The sequence below is a fragment of the Delphinus delphis genome, chromosome 14, assembly GCF_949987515.2.
Source record: "Delphinus delphis chromosome 14, mDelDel1.2, whole genome shotgun sequence".
Lineage (NCBI taxonomy): Eukaryota > Metazoa > Chordata > Mammalia > Artiodactyla > Delphinidae > Delphinus > Delphinus delphis.
The window spans coordinates 18088360-18106962 of NC_082696.1; the positions used below are offsets into that span (position 1 = coordinate 18088360).

Below are 18603 nucleotides of genomic sequence, written 5' to 3' on the forward strand. Positions count from 1 at the left end.
ACAACCAATCAGAAGACAACTATAGACAGAGATGGTCCAGAGCATTCCCAAATCCTCCACAGAAAAGAATTCAAGATCCTAGAGCCGGAAGGACTCTTAGAAATCACAGATCCCAATTTCCTCATTTTACAGAAAAGGAAACTAAAGCCTAGAGATTTTAGTTGGCTTATCCAAAATTAGTCTGAAGACTAGAACACAAGCTTTTAATAAGGGAATTCTTCGAACATTCCTTTACCTTTTTCTGTCAGGATGGCAGTCAAGTTATAGTTTTAAAAGCAAATTATACTAAAAAACAAATGGAAAACAAAGAATACCTAGCAGAAATAAAAACCCATTTTACTTAAAGTAAAAAGGCTTACCAAGCACAGACTTGATTCCCCAGTAATTAACATATCCCTTCTCAATCCCATTTAGATTCCATCATACCTTGTTTCCCTCCACAGGAAATTCATTGCAAAAAAACTGCTTCCAGGCAGACACCTTTTCTGGTAGTTTCTAAAGTAAATGTGCCTATTCTCCTTGCTGCAGTAATCCACACTGAGAATCATAACCTACAGCTGACACAGTACTCATTCTTCCTTTTATACAAAGTCCTCTTCAGTGAGGAGCTAAGAGTTGAGAAGTAGAAGTATTTTGAAGTCCTTGTTTTTCCTCTACGGCTAGAATTTCAAATGACTAGAGTTCTTCTATGAACAAAAAGGATGGTGGGGTAGAAGAGTAACAAAAATTTGGCTAAATTCTAGCTGAACTGTTTCATTTTTAACTACTTTGAACAAAAATCTGTTTCCAAACCTTTTTTCCAGTTTTGTTAATTACAATAAAATAAAATTAATAAGCAGCAAGTCAAACATTGCAATGCTAGCTATCTTATAGTACAAAGCCATTAAACAATCATTTATCACCTACTATGTGAAACAAACTTTCAGAATCATTTATCACCTACTATGTGAAACAAACTTTCAGAATCATTTATCACCTACTATGTGAAACAAACTTTCACATATTATCTTATCACATCTAAATAGCAATCCTTAAAACTTGTGGTTGAAAAGAACACAACCATTTTAAAGAAGAAAAAAACAGTACTTTAAGACCTTTTCCTTCGAAGACTGACTACATCAGCTACAAAAATAATGAAATTAAGGCCTTCCTACACAGAGCCTGGCAGCTAGCTGCTTCTCAGCAAGTATTTGCTGAAATAAATGAATGAAAGAACTGAACATTAAAACCATAGAAAAACTCTCATATTTATAATAATATCATATTGAATAGTCACCAAAACAGTCCTTGCATGGTCCTAAAAACATACACATTATTGCATTTAATCCTGACGCTCACTTCATGAACTAGTTGGGTTATTATTCCTACTTAACTGGTGAAGAACTAGGACAAAGTGTAGTTGTTCTCAACCAGGAGCCCCTGGAAGTGTGAGAGGGCATGTGGGTTACCACACTAACAGCAGAGGTAACCCTGGCATTTAGTAAGTGGGAGCCAGGGATATTAAATAGCCTGCAATGTGCTGGGCAAACCCACGGAATTATCCAGCCCCAAATACTAGCACTACTGAGAGACACTGACCAAGGATAAATGGACAAAGCCAAACAGCTAACAGTGACTTAAATTATTTCGATTCAATAACAAAATCCAGGAAATCACCGAGGACCAACCCAAAGGAAATCAAATGTAAAAGCGTATCAAATTCTCAAGCTAGAATCAGTCTAGGCTACCTTCTCGAAATGGCAATAGGATAAAAGTAAAAGATTACATAAATCCAAACTCCACATCACTCTGCCACACTCTGTACCACGTTTTCCATTTCTGTCTTGTAATTGCCTCGGTGCTGTATTTGAAAACTTTATCACCACCTTTAGTTGCTCCCTCTAAGATCTGATACAAAGAAGTCATCAAGTCCTTCTCCAGCTCCCATTCTACTACCCCTGCTTTGGATCCACTTTACTACCCATATGGATTTAGTTACATATTAAGGTTCCCTTGGTTCTATTCTTTTCATCCATGACACCACTGCATTATTAATCATCCTAAAAATCACAAGGTCTTCCTGAGAACATATCTCCTTATATAATGATTCCTACAATGATTCCTTACTGAATAACACCCAGATAACTCAGGCTAGCACTCAAGGTTTTCCACCTACTGGTTCCTTATTTCTCCCTCCAACTCAATTAGGATCACAATTCCAAGCAGTCTCTAGTATTCCACTAAACTACCATGATCCCTTTTCTCTACTTTTGCCCACACTGTTAGCCGAGAATAATTTTCCGACTCCTCCTTCCCTGCCATTCTCAAGCCTCGTCTACTAATGTGCAGAAGTGTCATTAAACGCAATAAACTTCCCTGTAATCTGACTTTGTGTTATGTGAGTAGACCCTAAATAACTCTTATTTCAATTATGTTTATCTAGTTCTAGTCCTTGAACATAAGAATCATATTTTCATTTCTTTTGCATACTCACCTAGAACAATATATAGCTACTTAGAATCACAAAGTTGTTTCTCGAAGAAATCATCTAATACAGCACCTTCATTTTAAAAGTAAGAAAAAACTAACTCAAGGACACATAATTCTTTAGTGGCAAGACACGAACAAGAAATAAGGCCACAATTCATAATCGAATGTTAACTCTTAACAAGTGCTTGTTAAATGAACTCCAATGTACAGAAATCATTTTGTAAGCCTGCATTCAGCAAAATTACACTGCAATTTAAAAGACAAGCCCATGCCTTATCAAAGCAGAGACTGCCTACTATATTTTCCACAAGTCAGGAAGACAATAAATGAGATCCTTTGATAATTGTGATACTTAAAAACTCAATTTTTTACAAAGATTAAGTAAATTTGAAAGTCCATTTTTTGGCACAGTCCTTGAAATACTCATACATAAAACAACCTTGTTGTGTTTAGACGAAAATACCTTAAAATAAGATCAGGGTAGCCCATAGTTACAACAGACTATGAAGCAATTCAAAATTATACTAGTAAACCAGGAGTCCAGATAAGGACAACAGCAGAATTACTAGAAATGCCTTCATTCTTCACTTAGAACCTTTTTTCTCCCCTTTACTTATTCCTTATGGGGATAGATGATTACTTTATCTCAATAGTTCTGATGCTTAGATTACTCAGAAGAACCAAACTGTACCTATTTCTACATGGCAAAAGGAGGAGAATTAAGATAATTAAATCACTACTGTACAACTTGGCATATAAAATTATGCTTCCCTGCTTCCTATCAGTAAGTTCATTCCAACCTCATATTCACTCCAGAAGCCAAAAAGGTTGAACATAAGGCATGTTTATAATGACATCAGCCATTTGCTATACGTTAATGCAGGAAATACATTAAATTTATCTTGCTTCATCATTTGTTAGATACTGTTTAAGGATTCAGATTTTCACAATTCTTGTCTACAAACATTAGATATCAGATGTAAATCCTTCATCATTTTTTTTCTAACCTCAAAATAGATAACTTAGTATAGTCCTCCAACATTTAGGAAGACATTCTATTCGTTAAATTAGACATGCAATTCAAATTCTAATAACCCAGTCCCACTTTTGAAAACCTCCTACTCTGCTCGACAGTTAGATGAAAGAAGACTTTATTTACAAGTATATTTCTGCTCTGAAGACATATTTTAGAACAAATGTATGACAGACTACAAGAGTCTAATATGAGAAGAAAATAAAGAGAAGGATTGTAAGAAGCCAAATGCAACAGTGAAAAATATAAAAGAACTAGGGCAAGAGAAGAGACTTATTATTAAGTCTGCACATTAAACCAATATGGAGCTTTGAAATAAACCATAGTTGTCTAGCTTTCAAAACAAAGAACAGAGAAATTAACAAATTTTAAGCCACGTATGTGGAAATTATGTAAAACTAAAAAGATCTTAGTCTTATTTTAGATAAAGATTTTTATTTTACTTTAAAATAAAAAAAGATTTCTATTTTACTTTAGATTTTCTACAAATCAAAGCCATAATAAAGCTCATAAGCTTATCTCCTACTTAAACCTAACAGAAGGAATGACTAGTGGTATTACTGGTAGGCAAACCAATTTATCACTATGGAATGTTCATATAAATCTCATAAAAAGGTAAAATAAAAATGTATTTGGTAAACTGTTTTCCTAACTTCACTGTAAGTACAATAAGAGAGGTTCTAAAAAAATTTACAGTGTAACTGTAAATTACAGATTCACTTTTCATACAGTATTTAACTATAAAAAATGTATAAAAGCAAAAGACATATAAGTAATGATTTCGTACACTTGATCCTTTTCATTTGACAGTTAGCATTAGGACTAACATTTTAATTTTAACTTCTCCCTTTGTGTAATACGCTAATTCCTCAAATGCAGTAGGGGTAAAAAGTCTTGTCTAAGAAAAACATTTGATTTTATAAAATCAGCCTTGCTTGCGGTACTCATGATTATATTAAGTTATAAAAGGAGCAGACGGGCTGTTAAAAGAAAAAAGTTATGTACTGTAAGAAAATTGAGACCACACTGGGTCTCAACTGGGAAAATAGTAAAAATTGAACCCACTTAAAAGAAAACCAAAATAATCTAAAAATAGTTGATTTAATTCAACTTTTTTTCCCCCTTTTAGTCCAGAGGTGATACTCTTTTGCTGTGAACAAAAAAAAATTGGCTTTTCATTCTAAACAGTCCATCTGGATCCAATACCACACTACTTTGTCACTACACGGGGTTTTGCTGAACACTTAGCACCCACACTACCAAAATTAATTTTATTCCCGTCTTCACAAGACTAAAATAGGAGCCCTAAACTAGAAGGTATTGATCACTGGATACCGGAATAAAAATATCTATACAATTAAAGTAAAAAATATTTTCGTGTCAACTATCTAGATATTTGGGTAAGAACTATTTAGATATACTGTCTTAGAAATTCACAGATTCAGATCTAGCTTGGTCAGATTTTACCATTTTTACAGGTATGAGTGCACTACTGGTATTTACTATGAATGATAGACTTCACTTAGTAACACAATTCAGTGAAAACTTTTATAAGCATTTTGAACATAGCACACTAATCACAAATAAAATACCCTGATACCACGTATAGCACTACTTTGAAATGAAGATTTTAAAAGATTATAAAAAAAGGTAAGACACATGTTTAACTCAAATGCAGGCTCCCCTCCTCCTTCTCAGGAGCAGATAAATCTAACACGTGGGGAGTAAAGTTTCCTGCTCCTCCGTGTTTCTTATCATCTAGTGTTTTCGTCTATTTATTACCAACATGTTACTTCAATAATATGTAGGAAGCAGATATCCTACTGATGGATGAACAAAGCATTTTCTTTTTAAAATTTTATGTTTAAGTTTAAAATTAAGGGCATTTAGGTTAATATGGGTAAATATCATAGTAAAAGTAAACACAATTTTATTGCAAGTTAAATAGTTTGAGAGGAATTGTGAAGTATTCTCCATTGTTCAGACTGAAAAAATTATCTTGAAGAATGAGTAGGTATTTGGAAAAAAATGCTATGACAAAACAATTACAGTTCATGCATAACCAAGAAAAATAATCCTCTATACTAACACTTAAGAGTACAGCTAACCTAACAGTATTTACATATACATAACAAACGTAGACCATCAAAGGGAAAACTATCAAGACAGTACACTTCTCCATTTGCATTATACTAACAAAATGCTCTAAAACTTTTAGAAATAGCAATAATTCATAACTATTTATATAAAACTTGTATTTGTTTTCTAATGATTTTTCTAGATGGACAAGTCAGAAACAAATTCAAATTCAACCTCTAATTCATTAGAATAAATAAGTCATAATTTCAACATCTACCATGCACAATATTTTTAAAAAAGCAAATAAAATGTGCCTTGTGCTATTGTCTTTAAACCTCATCCTCTACATAGTCCATTCAATAGACCACTAGTATAAGCAGATATATTTCCCCTTAGAAACTTCTACTTCCTTGCAAAGACAGTAATTATTATAGCAAAACTTTAGAACTCTATGTGGATACGTGTTTAGCTACTATAAATTGAGCTAAGAAACATCACAGCAACATACAACCTGCATGCAAGTATAATCATGGGGAGAGATACAACCACATGATTTCACATAATACCTGATCATACCTTTTCTTTGGCATTAAACAGGAAAAGCAACTAATCAGCAATACAGAAGGACTGGGGAGAATACAGTAAAAGTTAAAAAATAAAATTAAATTAAATGAAAGGATACAGCCTTAAAGCACCAGTCTGAGTTCCCACTGCCAGGATCTTCTGTACAGGATCAAAGGCCAAGGCTGAGGGTTGATAGGGAAATCCATGGCGAACAGTCTAGGGATGGGCAAGTGACATCACAGCAACCAAGGCAGAAAGCAAAGTTTTAAAACAGAAAAGTCAATAGAGGTATTAGAACCGAGAAGCAATTATAATTGATGCAAAACACATATACATGCACTGCTATAAAAAAAAAACTATGAAGTCTACATCAAACAAAAACCTATGCACATAGAATCTGAAACCAAAAAAACAAAAACACTATCCTAGTGTTACACCTTAATTTCTGCTTTTCCATCATAGTGGTAGGCTTTAGAAGAAAATTTAATATTCTATACTATTATGTCTGAGAACAAATTACTGAAGTTTGCAGTGGTCAAAAATTCTGTATATTCATTTAAAAATGCAATTCATGCTTTTTTTCAAGTGTGCTAACTTCATCATTACTTTATTTGGATGCTAAATACAAGTACTTCTAAGGAAATGCTGTCATAATTACTCTAATTAAGGATTCAGTAAAGCAATTAGCAAACATCTATCTCATCATTTTGCAACTGTAACAGAATGAAAATAAACACAGCATATATTTTTGCATTTTGCTATTAAATCCTTAATAATTTTAGGACACTGGGGCAAAAAAGTATGCACACACTTTTAAGAAACTCTGACTTATGAATGCCTGGTATTAATACCAACACAAGTTTGTATTTCTCATTGAGCAGCTGGTGAATTAATTCGCTGCATCATTCTTTCTGAATTACAGACCGCTATGGCAACTGTCGTGCCACTAATAGGCAAAAATCACAGCTCTAACTTTTTCACCAAACAAAATGATAGAAAGACCCTATGATTTCATATTTTAAGCCTCCTACCACATTTTAAGGGAAAAGTGATGAGCAAATATCTAGTTGAACACGTTTGGCTTTTTGATAAACAACATTCATTAGACACTGTTCCCAAAGGAAACTTGGAAGTCAGTGAATTATGTATTAAAATGCTTGAAAATAAAAGCCATAAGAGTAAGGTCAGTATAATACGTTAGAAGCAACCTTGAAATGACTGCCGCACGTGAAAATCAACGAAAAGGAGTAAGATGATGTCAATCTCCAAAATAGCCCACCAAGCACAGTGTGCTAGAGGAGCGAGACCTTTATTCGAGGTATGATTATTATTGGCGTTCTATCCCTCGACTCGTGTGTAAAGCCTGAGTTGCCCCTAAAACGACCCCGATTTTCGCGGGTCTGCGCGCTCCGTTCACCTTGCACAGCTGAAAGTGCTCGGACTGGAGCGTTTCCTGGATCTCGGGCTCCCGGTTCCCAGGCGGGTGCTGCTGCTGCAGCTGCTGCTGCTGCGAGGCCGAAGACGAGCCGGCGGTCAGGCCGTCCAGCACCTTCCTGATGTTGAATTTCCTCATGGTCTCGGCGGGGTCCCCCGCAGCCCGGGAGGAGAGGTAAGGGGCGTCCCCAGGCGGGGGGAAACCAGCCCGGGCCGAGGGCAGCTTCGACCGAGGACGCGGAGGTGTGGGACAGAGTGTCAGTGTGAGGGGAAGGAGGCAGCTGGGGAGAAGCAAAAGATAATCCGAGCAGGATAGACTGCGACGGGAGAACCGCGGCCGCCAGAACCCCGGGCGCCGACCTCTCTTCCTCCGAGGCCGCCGCTGCTCGCCGCGGCTGCTGCGGCGCCACTTGAGCCGCCGCCGCTGCCGCCGACTCGCTCCGCGGCCCGGCGGCACAGCAGTGGCAGCGGCGCCCCGAGCCCGCTCCGCCTAGCCTCACCTGGCGGCGGGCTGACTCTGCGCCGCGCCGCCGCCCCGGCTCGCCCCCGCCGCCGCCGAGTCCATGGCCCGCGGCCCCGCCGCCCACCCGGGCCCCGCAGTCCCTCGGCGCTTCCTCCCGCTCCTGCTTCTCCTCCTCCCGGGGATCGCCGGTTCTCCGTCCGCCGCCGCCGCCGCCGCTCGGCCTCCCGGCCGTTCAGCGCCTCTGCCCGCCGGCCATGGCACGCAGGGCGCCCGGGGTGGGTCCCAGAGCTCTCCGCTTCGCTCCTCCGAGGCTGGCTCAGCCCGCCCTCGCTCCTTCAGAGCCCCGGCTGCCCACCTCAGGCTCCGCCGCCGCCCGCGCTCCCGCCCGGCCGCTCCCTCTCGCCTGACAGGTCGCCTCGGCACACGGCACCAACGCCCGCTCGGAGCAGCAGCGACAGCCTCGGTTACAGCACCGGCCGCGGCGGTGGCGGCAGCTGGGCCTCGGCGGAGCCGGGCTGCTGAGCATGCGCACCGCTCGTACCCACCCCCTCCTCAGCCACCGGAGTGGAGCTGGGGCTTAAATTATCCTCTGCGAAAATCCCAGACCGTGGCTAAATTTCTCCCATCTCAATCGCCTTGCCAGAGGATGCAGCTGCTTTTCCTGCAGCTGGGAGAGTAAAAATGTTGATGACTAACAAGCAGCAGGAATCCTTTATTTCAAAATCGGTCATTGAAGCGGGGGTTTATATTCTCACCCTTTAATGAGGCACACACTCCCGGCTGCTGGCTGCAATATTATTGTTGTTGCTTTATTGATGGGCTTTGTTTTGGATTGATTTGGATTTTGATTTTGAAAAACAGCGTCTAGACAACGGTTATGTCTGTGGCAAGGGGATGACAGACTTAGAAAGGGTACCAGGAAAGATGAACCTAGAAGGGGAAAAATGAATTCTTTCCTGTAGCTGTTACTGTTGGTAGGATGAAAGCATGGCCAATGGCAGGTAGCTGCTAGAATGGGAAGAGGATGCCAAAGGGAAACGGCTCCAGGGCTGGGTGTTTGCCCCGACCAGTGACACGCCAGCCGTGGATTCAGTCCGCACGCAAGCGTGGGTGGAGATGCGAGCGGGAGCGGGGGTGGAAGTAAACACAGCGCGGACACTCAGACCTTCAATCCGCCCGGTAATGCTGATTATCCACTAAGTAATCCCCAGTAGCTTCTCCACTCTTGCAAGGGGAAAGGAGGGAAGAATGAAGTTTTCGCTCAAACCTTTCCACTGCTTCACTGTCACAATCCCACTTGGATGCTTAGAGACAAATATCTGTCTCAAGTTTGAAAAGGAGGAGAGATTAATGATGCGGGTACCCTTTCCCGAGAGTGAGTTCAACGAGGAAAGGTGGATGGGAAGCAGAGGTACTTGATTAGGAAGGATGTAGAAACTAAGGAAGACGTAAAGAAGTATGCAAGCGCATAAAGACTAACTCTAATTCGTGGGGAGGGGCTGGAGAGGAAGGATACTCTCCTAGGCTACTAACTCCCTAGCCCTGAGGGCTCTGAGCTACTGAAGGTTTTCTGAAGCCAAATCAGAAGTGCCCGCCCTCTACTTTGTGATTGGCCGCCTACTGCCCTGCGCAGGGAAATTTTCGTCACAGTATTGGTTGATGTGACAGGCTTTCAAGAATCGTCAGCAAACCAACCACGACTGGGCCTCAGGGATTTCGGCAAACGTAGTTGTCTGTGGAGCTTCCGCATCAAAGGGCGATGGCTTACGCGTAGAACTTAGAAAATTGTTTTGTGTTTTAACTTTTACTGAATTACAAAGTTAATTCACTAGGTGTAACGAGCGATAAACCAGATTTGAAGATTTTTCTCAGGCTATTTCCAAGTGGCTCTGGGAATTTTGTTTACCAGTTTAGTCCTCTGAAACACATTTTATTGAGTGTGAGACATTGTGCTACGTACTGAAGACGCAAAATGCAACTCTTTCAACAAGCTCCCTAGTCAAAAGGTGGCAAACCTCATGTAAATTAGTAATTGTGAATAGATGTGATGAGCTCGTTGATGGCATCACGCAAGAGGAATGCAGAGGGTAAATTAATTGGCCGGAAAAAGCCCCGCGATGGTGAATTCACCATAGTTCAGTCCAGGTGAGGAGGAGGAGACCAGGTGAAGAGGAGGGAGAAGAGCATTGGAAGGCAGCTGGGAGGTGATCATAATTACCTGGGGAGCTTTTTAAAAATACAAATGCCTCCATAGGGGTAAATTGCAAAACAGAGAGATCACTTCCCCGCAGAAGATTATGATCCACCTTTTCATCTAGTTTGAAAATAAATCTGTTGGATGATTTGTCATCATTGGATTATGAAACCCTTTGGAGAAGGGACAATTTCTTGCTGAAAGGCCTTGTGGTAGAGTGGAAAAATCCTAGGCTTTGTTGTCTGCCAGACATGGATTTCGATCCAGACCGTGGTAATGTGGGCAACCTCGGGCAAATTCCTTACTGTTCCTAAGGGTCAGATTCCTCATGTGAAAAATAAGCTTAATACTACCTGCTTCCTAGGGTTTTGGAGGATAAACTAGGGAAAAATGTAAAGTTTGCATTACATTAGTTACACATAGTAGAATGGAAAAACTACTATCAGTGTCCTTGGGGTGAAAGGAACTTCACCAGATCAGCAATATAAGCCAGTCCCGCCTTTTTGACTTGTGGAATTTTGTTTTGATTTTCATACCTCATCCCTCTCATCAGATTATTAACTCATCGTGGCATTCCCAAAACTTTGGTTCATAGAGGAAACGTGGAATTTAAGATGAATATGGAGCGTATCTGCTACTGTATGTTAGCTTTGTGAACTTGCCGTCTATCTTCTCCTAGCTCAGAGACATATCCAGAATTCTGTTAGGTAAAAAAAGAAAAACAATGCTCCCAAATATCTACCTTTATGATGGCAAAGATAAAATAATGGATCCTCAAACTCATGATTTTTCTTGTCAGTTTAAATTGATCAATTGACTTTTGAATTAGGATTTTAATTTAGAATTAAAATTAATTAGGAATTTAAAGTCTAAAATAAAATGACTAAAAATTCAATAATTTGTATTATTCCTTTTAAAATTTAGCACATAGCATACCCATAGTATTTACCCATAGTAATCTCTCAACAAAATTTTATTATTTATTTTTGTTTTGTTTTCATGAGTGAATCAGTGTGCTGATTCAAAACAATTTAATAGATTTCTGCCTTTGGGTAAGTGACATTCTCCCAAATGGAATTCTTTCTTACCTGATATTGGAGCCTTCTTTCACTGTCATTTTTATCTTATACTCACAATTCTTCCTACAGTTAGGAGGCTACTGCAGTGATCCAGCAAGGAAATGGTGGCTTAGAGTGGAATGGTATGTGGTGAGAAAGGGTCAGACTCTGGACTATATTTTAATGGTAGAGCCAAGAGGATTTGCTGACAGGAGGGTGGGTGTCAGAGAAAGGAAAGAGGCAAGGATGATGCCCCCATTTTTGGCCCGAGCATTTTGAAGAATGGACCAGGAGATGATGGCATAATAATATATACCACTGACAAGTTATAAATAGCTATATTACATTTAGCTGAGTCAGGACAGCTCTAAACAATAGTTAGTTAATACAATGAAAATTAAAATGCAAAAGAAAATTGACACACAAAAAGGCAGCTCACTAAATTATTTGGTATGAAAGGCCAAAGACTAAGAATCCATAACATTCCCATAACGATCTGCCGATCTTCATTATTTTGTTTAAAGGCTCCCAGGCTAACAAAGGCTCTGTTATTGGTCTCACAGGGGCAGATGGATGCTGACTGAGAGGAATAAAGTAGAAACTAAAAATAAATATTTTTAAAAGAAATTATGTTATTGGCGAAAGCTTTCTGCAAGGTAGACCAACTGTACCTCACCTGCTAGCATTCATTTATATCAACTTAATTTTCATTTATTGAGTCCCAAAGGATGTATGCATGACAATAATTGATTCACTACAGCATTTAACAGAATATTGAATTTAAATTATCCGTAAATTGCAGTAGAGATGTTAGTTTGCCTAGTTCATGACCCGTTTTCTGAACGGGTCCCCTAGGCCCTGCTGAAATGCTGGAACTGGGCAACTGTGTTTTGATCCAGTGACCATATGTCTTGGTCTAAACTGATTGGATCAAAGGCAAACACCTGAAATAAGCCAACCCGGGAGATCATCTTCTTCTGGGAATCTGGCATTGAGTCATAAAGATGCTAATCAGTTTCAACTAGAAAATCATGCAGAGCTGGGATTAAAGCTGAGAGTGCGCAGACGTCTATGGAACCCAGGAGAACAGACCAGACACACAAACTACACACAGAGAAGTGAGTCTAGTGAGGTAGAGAGAAAAGTCTCCATTCCTGACTTTCCAGTTCCCAGTCTTTATTACTTGTGAAATCTGGCAACACTTTCTTTCCTTCTTTGTGTAAATGAGTTTGAATAGGTTGCTTGTTCTTGCAATCAAATATTCTGCCAGAAATTTAGCCCCGACCTGCCCAAAATGTAAAGGAGTGTAGAGATATTGTAGCCTTCTTTCACTGTCATTTTTACCTTATACTCACAATTCTCCCTACAGTTAGGAGGCTACTGCAGTGATCCAGCAAGGAAATGGTGGCTTAGAGTGGAATGGTATGTGGTGAGAAAGGGTCAGACTCTGGACTATATTTTAATGGTAGAGCCAAGAGGATTTGCTGACAGGAGGGTGGGTATCAGAGAAAGAGAAGAGGCAAGGATGATGCCCCCATTTTTGGCCTGAGCATTTAGAAGAGTGACGTTACAATGTAATTTCCACATTTATGACTCCTGGATAATCTCCAGTTACCATTCGTACCTGAGTGGACTCGACAAATATTATCAGCTAAATAAACAAGCCTTGTCTGGGAAAAAACAGGATTCACTACGTTGTGATCTTCTTTGTCAAGCTCTAGCCTTTTAGAAAAATTGATTAGGCAGATGTTAATGAGCCTTCATTATTCCATAGATTACCTCTATCACTATTTAATATTATTTGTAAGAGTATCATTAAACTAAATACAAAAATGCCTAGCAAAAGTCAATAAATTAAAGGGAAGAGAAAATTCCAGCAGTGCAAAACAAAACAAATTGAACCAAATGAGCATTTAAGCGTAAGATATGAGGCATTCAGTAATATAAGTGAAAAATACTGTCAGATTCTTAAAACTTAGAAACTGGGCAATCAGGATTTCCTCAGTAAATTCTCAAATATTTCAAATTCTCTTTCTACAATGGGAACAATATTCCTACAACGGGGACCATATTTGAGGTGAGGAATAACGCTCCCACAATTTTTAATTTCAGTATCTTATTTTAGGATTTAAATCTTGTTGTAAATGACTTCTTATATTTGATTTGTGGACTAAGAGCTAATGACAAAGTTTGTACTTTATGCAATTAATGAAGTACAAATTTAATTATACTGTGTATAATATTGAATATACACTGTATAATATACATTTAGTATACTGTGGAAACTGAATAAGCTTTGAAAAGCTGTTAAAGTTAATATTATGTTCCACCCCCAACCCCAGTGCTCCCTTCTTCTCCACCCCAGCTGTCCCCTGTCTCCAAATATGCCCCGCCCAACATACACACACAAAAGAGAATAAATTGTATATGATAATACTTCTGAAAAGTATTCCTTAGGGGAGGTCAAGCACACCAAGTGTGATTCTGAGGGAATTGTCAGGCCACACTTTAAAAAAAAAAATTAAACGCTACTCAGCACACAGGTCAATAGTCAAGTGCAAGCATGCTAACAGAGAACTGAACCCTCTTTCCCTCAGAGAGAATCACTTGACACGGCAGCCCAGTGAGATGGTGTCAGTTGCGGTTGGCTGATAGGACAGGGCCTTCCGTCTCTGGCGCTGAGGCTAGACACAGCTGTGTCACATGTCTCAGCCATCTGGCTGTAGAACTCTTAGATGCCAACTCTCCTTTCTCTCTGGTTAATCCTAAAGACCTGAGAAATCACAAGGAATCAAAGCAGAAACCTTAACATAAGGAGAGTGGGAGCAACCCTCTCTCCAAGGACCCATCAAGAGTCAAGAGAATAATACCAACAATGAAAATATGCAAGGGATACTTACTAAGTGTGGGAGGATGTATATAGAAGATGGGTAAGCGTAGTCTCAATACAAGAGATGGAGCTCCTCAAAATAGGACCAGGTGTCTAGCTTTAAACTCAGAATGGACTCCTTGACTGTGTTTTTAATAAACACCACACACTTAGTCCAACAACCATGTGCCTACAAATCTGTAGTTGTAGTATCTGCTTCCCTCAACTCTGGGTCAAACAAGTTCAACTTTTAGGTAACCTCTGGCCTCCTTGTCATCTGCTCTTTTTATATTACCCTGTTATTCTATTTTCATACACCTGTGGTCACAATTCTACAGTGGCCATTGTCCTGTTCCTGGTTCTATGACCAATGACACAAACTAAGTTCCTTCAGGCATGCAATTTTTAATGAAAAATCTCTGTTAAATAACCTACTAACATGTTAGTAAACCAAAATGCTACTAAAGTCAGTATACAAGATATTAACTGTACCCCAAATAAAACTGAGCCTTTTAATTCTCAGCACAATAACTCTCTCTCTCTCTCTCTCTCTCTCTCTCTCTCTCTCTCTCTCTCTCTCTCTCACACACACACACACACACACACACACACACACACACACACACATACCCCTAGCTCCCAAAGCCTTGGGGAACCATTTAGATCTTTCTTGAATGATTTCTTAAGATAACCTTTGAAGGATGATGAAATACTTAGGACGACTGCCCCAGAATTCTCTTCACCTATTTTTAACCCCCCCCAACTCTTCCCCACCTCATGGCAGTTTTTCCAATACCCCAGATCCCTCTCTCCTTAGAAAGCCCAGCCTTTGCTGGATAGCTTACTCACTATCTCTGAATTCCCCCTCCTCAAACCTCTTGACATTTTCTTCTCTATATACTTTCTTGTGTAGCAGCCTCAACCCCCTCTCTCTGACAGTCAGCTAATATTCTCAGTTAATCAGGAAAAAGAAAAAAAAAAGAGTGAAGAGCCCAGAAGCACAAAGAATACTCTTCACAGGGAAGGGACAAGAAATGTGACTAGGTACACTTGAGTGGTTTAGTTCTATTTGTTCCTGGCTCATAAATACATCCAGAGAGATAATAATCATGATGTTGGGGACACAAAATGTCTAAAGTCTATAAAGTAAGAGTGAAACAGAAGTGTGCTGTACTAGTACAGTTTCAAAAACAGAGGATCAGGAATCTGAATCCTGCTGCTTATGTGTACCTGCCAGCAGGGTGATGATTAGTATTCCATTCCGCAAACATTTGCTGTGCCCACTGGGTGACAGCTACTTTGCTGGGTGTTGTGGGAAATACAAACACGACCCAACTTGCTTGTGGCACTCAATAAGATGGCAATACACTGATAAAGAAGCAAAATCCCTAAAAGGAGTAACAAGCATCAATGTCAAAAGCATCTTTTGATTCTCCTGAGGATTATTACCTTATATCATTTCAAAGTCTCCATACTAATAACGCTCTCCCTTTGGGTATGTACTCCTCGTCATGGTACCTTGCTCCAGAGGATGGGCTACCATGGAAGCAGCACCTGGGGTTGGGAAACATGAAGGTGGAGGAGGAAAGACACTGGAATCACTCACTTCTCTATTATTCATCCAAAACCTCCAACTACTCCCACTACGTTTTGTCCAGACCAGCGTGACCTAAATATTTCCACCAAGACTTAATCTTGTTCAGCAGGCCCCAAACGCAACTTCCCTTCCTTGGTTTCCTCATAACTGTAACTAGGGTGTAACCCCAAGGTGTGGCTCCCTTACTGGGGTAAGTGGAAGTTCTCACTTATGCACACAGGTTAGTTCCTATTTACCCTTCAACGTGGAGAGATGAGCCTCTTTTGATTTTTGTAGGCATAAAATAAGTGATGACTCCTTTCAGCCCAGGCCTGTAGGAAGACAGGGAAGGAGGATAACAGGCTTTTCTTTGCTCCACATTTTTTTAGCAGGTTGAATGACTGCACTTTTGAGAGGCCAGTGGAAACAAGATCAAGTCTGAGACTATCAGTGAAACAAGAAACTTTTACTTTGTGAGGATGAAAGCAACACTATAAGGATTTTAGTAACATCTTGGGTCACATCTATTGCTAGTAATATTCTCTGTCTCTGTGCTGTTTCAAATGATTCATATGCAGTTTTCAGTCACGAGGTTTGTTTCCTCTGACTTAATCAAGGATTTGTCCAGCATCCTGTAACAGCATCTAACCTTAGTAACCTGTAGTTTGCCTACAATGCAGTGCATGACATCGATGCATAAATTCCTCTGCAGTGTCCACCTCTTAATCTGCTCTTAAATGAGAAATGTTCTGCTTATTCATGATGAGAGAGTTTGTTAAATTCAGGAAATTGAGAAGGAAGTTCCATGATAGCATTATCACAGTTCACCAGCCTAGTGGTTTCCTTAAAGAAGCGTCTCACTACAGTTGAAACTTAGAGCAGAGGTACCCATCTGGTGATAATGTCGTGTTAATGGGTAACCTACTTGGGAAGCTCTGCTGCTTCTTTTAACTATTCAGATACGCAGAGCTGATGCTCACTCTTGTATTTCTATTCCTTATGTCCTGGCAGAGAAGAGAGGGCTCTACCACTGAGGCAGGCATACCTGGATTCTGTCACTAACTAGGTAGTGTCAGACTAGTCACTTAAGTGTTCATTTCCTCATGTGTAAAATACAACCCAAGTAGAGGGTTGTAAGATGAGAGACAAAAAGTATAAAGTTCCTAGCTCAAAACCTGTCACATGCATTGAAATTAAATGGTAGCTATTAAAGTCATTCTCTGTGACATCTGTAGCTAACTCTCTAGGTGATCTTATTCTGTTCTTGTGACTTCAATGTTATCTAAACGTTGATGACTCCCAAATTTGTATGCCTGTTTCAAACCTTTCCCCTGAACTCCGGATGTGATTCATATATGCCTCTTTGACATCTCCACTTGGTTATCCAAAAGGCATCTACAATTTTACTGTCCAAGCTGAATTCTTCACTTCCAACCACAAGCTATACCTTACACCCCCAACAATCTTCCTTTCATCTGTTCATGGTCACTGTCCTCCCAGATGTGCAGGCCCATAAAAGTAAACTGGGACCACCTACTTCCCAAGCCTCCCCCGCCACACACACACACACACACACACACACACACACCCCATATATCTCTATTTCAAGTTTACCAGGAAATCTCATCAGCACTATCTTTTCAAGATATTCATATATTAAGAATTTGACAAATTCTCACAACTTCCACCTTCATGTTTTAGTCCAGGCCTGAATAATTTTTCTTCTGGATTATTACAGTATATACCAAACTAACCCCCTCTCATCTATTCTAAAAAGAGTGATCAATTTAAAATGTAAGTCTGGTTATGTCTGTTCTGTACTCAGCCTCCTCCAGTGGTTTCCTGTCTCACTCTGAGTAAAGGTCAAAGTTCTATACAGTGTCCTGTAAAGGCCCTGCAGGGTCCTGTCCCACTCTCTTCATCCTTATCTCCTCTCAGGCTCCACGGGTTCACTCACCTTAGCCACACTTGCTTTCTTGCTATTCCTTGAACACAACAGGCGCACTTGTGCCTTAGGGCTTTGCCTTTGTTATTCCTTCTGCATAAACCAGGAGTCAGCAAATGTTTTCTTTAATGGGCCAGAGAGTAAATATTTTCAGTTCTACGGATCACATACAGCTTCAGTCACAATGACTCAACACTGCCAATATAGCACAAAAGCCGCCATAGACAATTAACCTCAGAGTGTGGCTGTGTTCCAATAAAACTTTATTTACATAGACAGGTAGTGGGCTGAATTTAGCCAACCTCTGACCTCTGGCCAATATTTCTCTTTCCCCAGATATTTGTGTGATCCATTTCCACATTTTACCCCCTCCCTCCCTCCCAAACACACACACACACACACACACACACACACACACGCACGCACGCACGCACGCACCACCCCGGTACTTCCCATCTGCACTCCAGACCCCTTACCCTGTCTTATTTTTCCACCTTTTTGTAAGGGACTTCTAGTTCCTTGTGAATTAATTCTAATATTTTCTCTTACTAATTCTAAAGTGATCAAGTTTTAGAGTAGCACAAAACTCTATCTAGCTGTAAACCCTCATCTTCTCCCACAGAAAGCCTTGGCATCTCCAGATATAATGGAATGAGTGTTTCTTACACCTGAGTGGAGAATTGGGGTGCTATTCACCTGAAAAGTAGCTTTAGGGGTCATAGAATTTGGAATGAGGGAGTGGGGCTCACCCCAAAATAGAAGCCAAAACAGTCCTGGCGGAGCCAAGCCCATTACCTGACACACTATCCATTTATTTGTAAGGGACTTTGTTTTCATCTCTCCTGTGCCCCTGGGGCATAGAACAGTTGACTGAGATAGAATGAATCAATGGGCTCTGGGCCGGAAGGCAGGAGTTCCT

General features: G+C 40.1%; 1 protein-coding gene and 1 long non-coding RNA gene across 6 annotated transcripts in view; one reads left to right on the top strand and one right to left on the bottom strand.

Annotated features, from left to right (window-relative positions):
- STXBP5 (syntaxin binding protein 5) overlaps nucleotides 1-7825 on the bottom strand; it is a 168876-nt gene extending 161051 nt beyond the window's left edge. For all 5 annotated transcript variants that reach the window (XR_009521897.1, XM_060029828.1, XM_060029827.1 and 2 more), the window contains exons 1-2: nucleotides 7563-7825; nucleotides 6264-6361 (exon numbers count right to left, since the gene is read on the bottom strand). Coding sequence is in view for 4 of the 5 variants with exons in the window: in XM_060029828.1 (XP_059885811.1) it covers nucleotides 6264-6361; nucleotides 7563-7718 (254 nt within the window). In the remaining variant the exon portion in view is untranslated. The remainder of the gene's footprint in view (nucleotides 1-6263; nucleotides 6362-7562) is intronic.
- The window catches only part of LOC138414257 (uncharacterized), a 79278-nt gene continuing 68294 nt past the window's right edge, over nucleotides 7620-18603 (top strand). Inside the window, exon 1 of the long non-coding RNA XR_011246708.1 lies at nucleotides 7620-7754. This is a non-coding gene — a long non-coding RNA (uncharacterized lncRNA). The remainder of the gene's footprint in view (nucleotides 7755-18603) is intronic.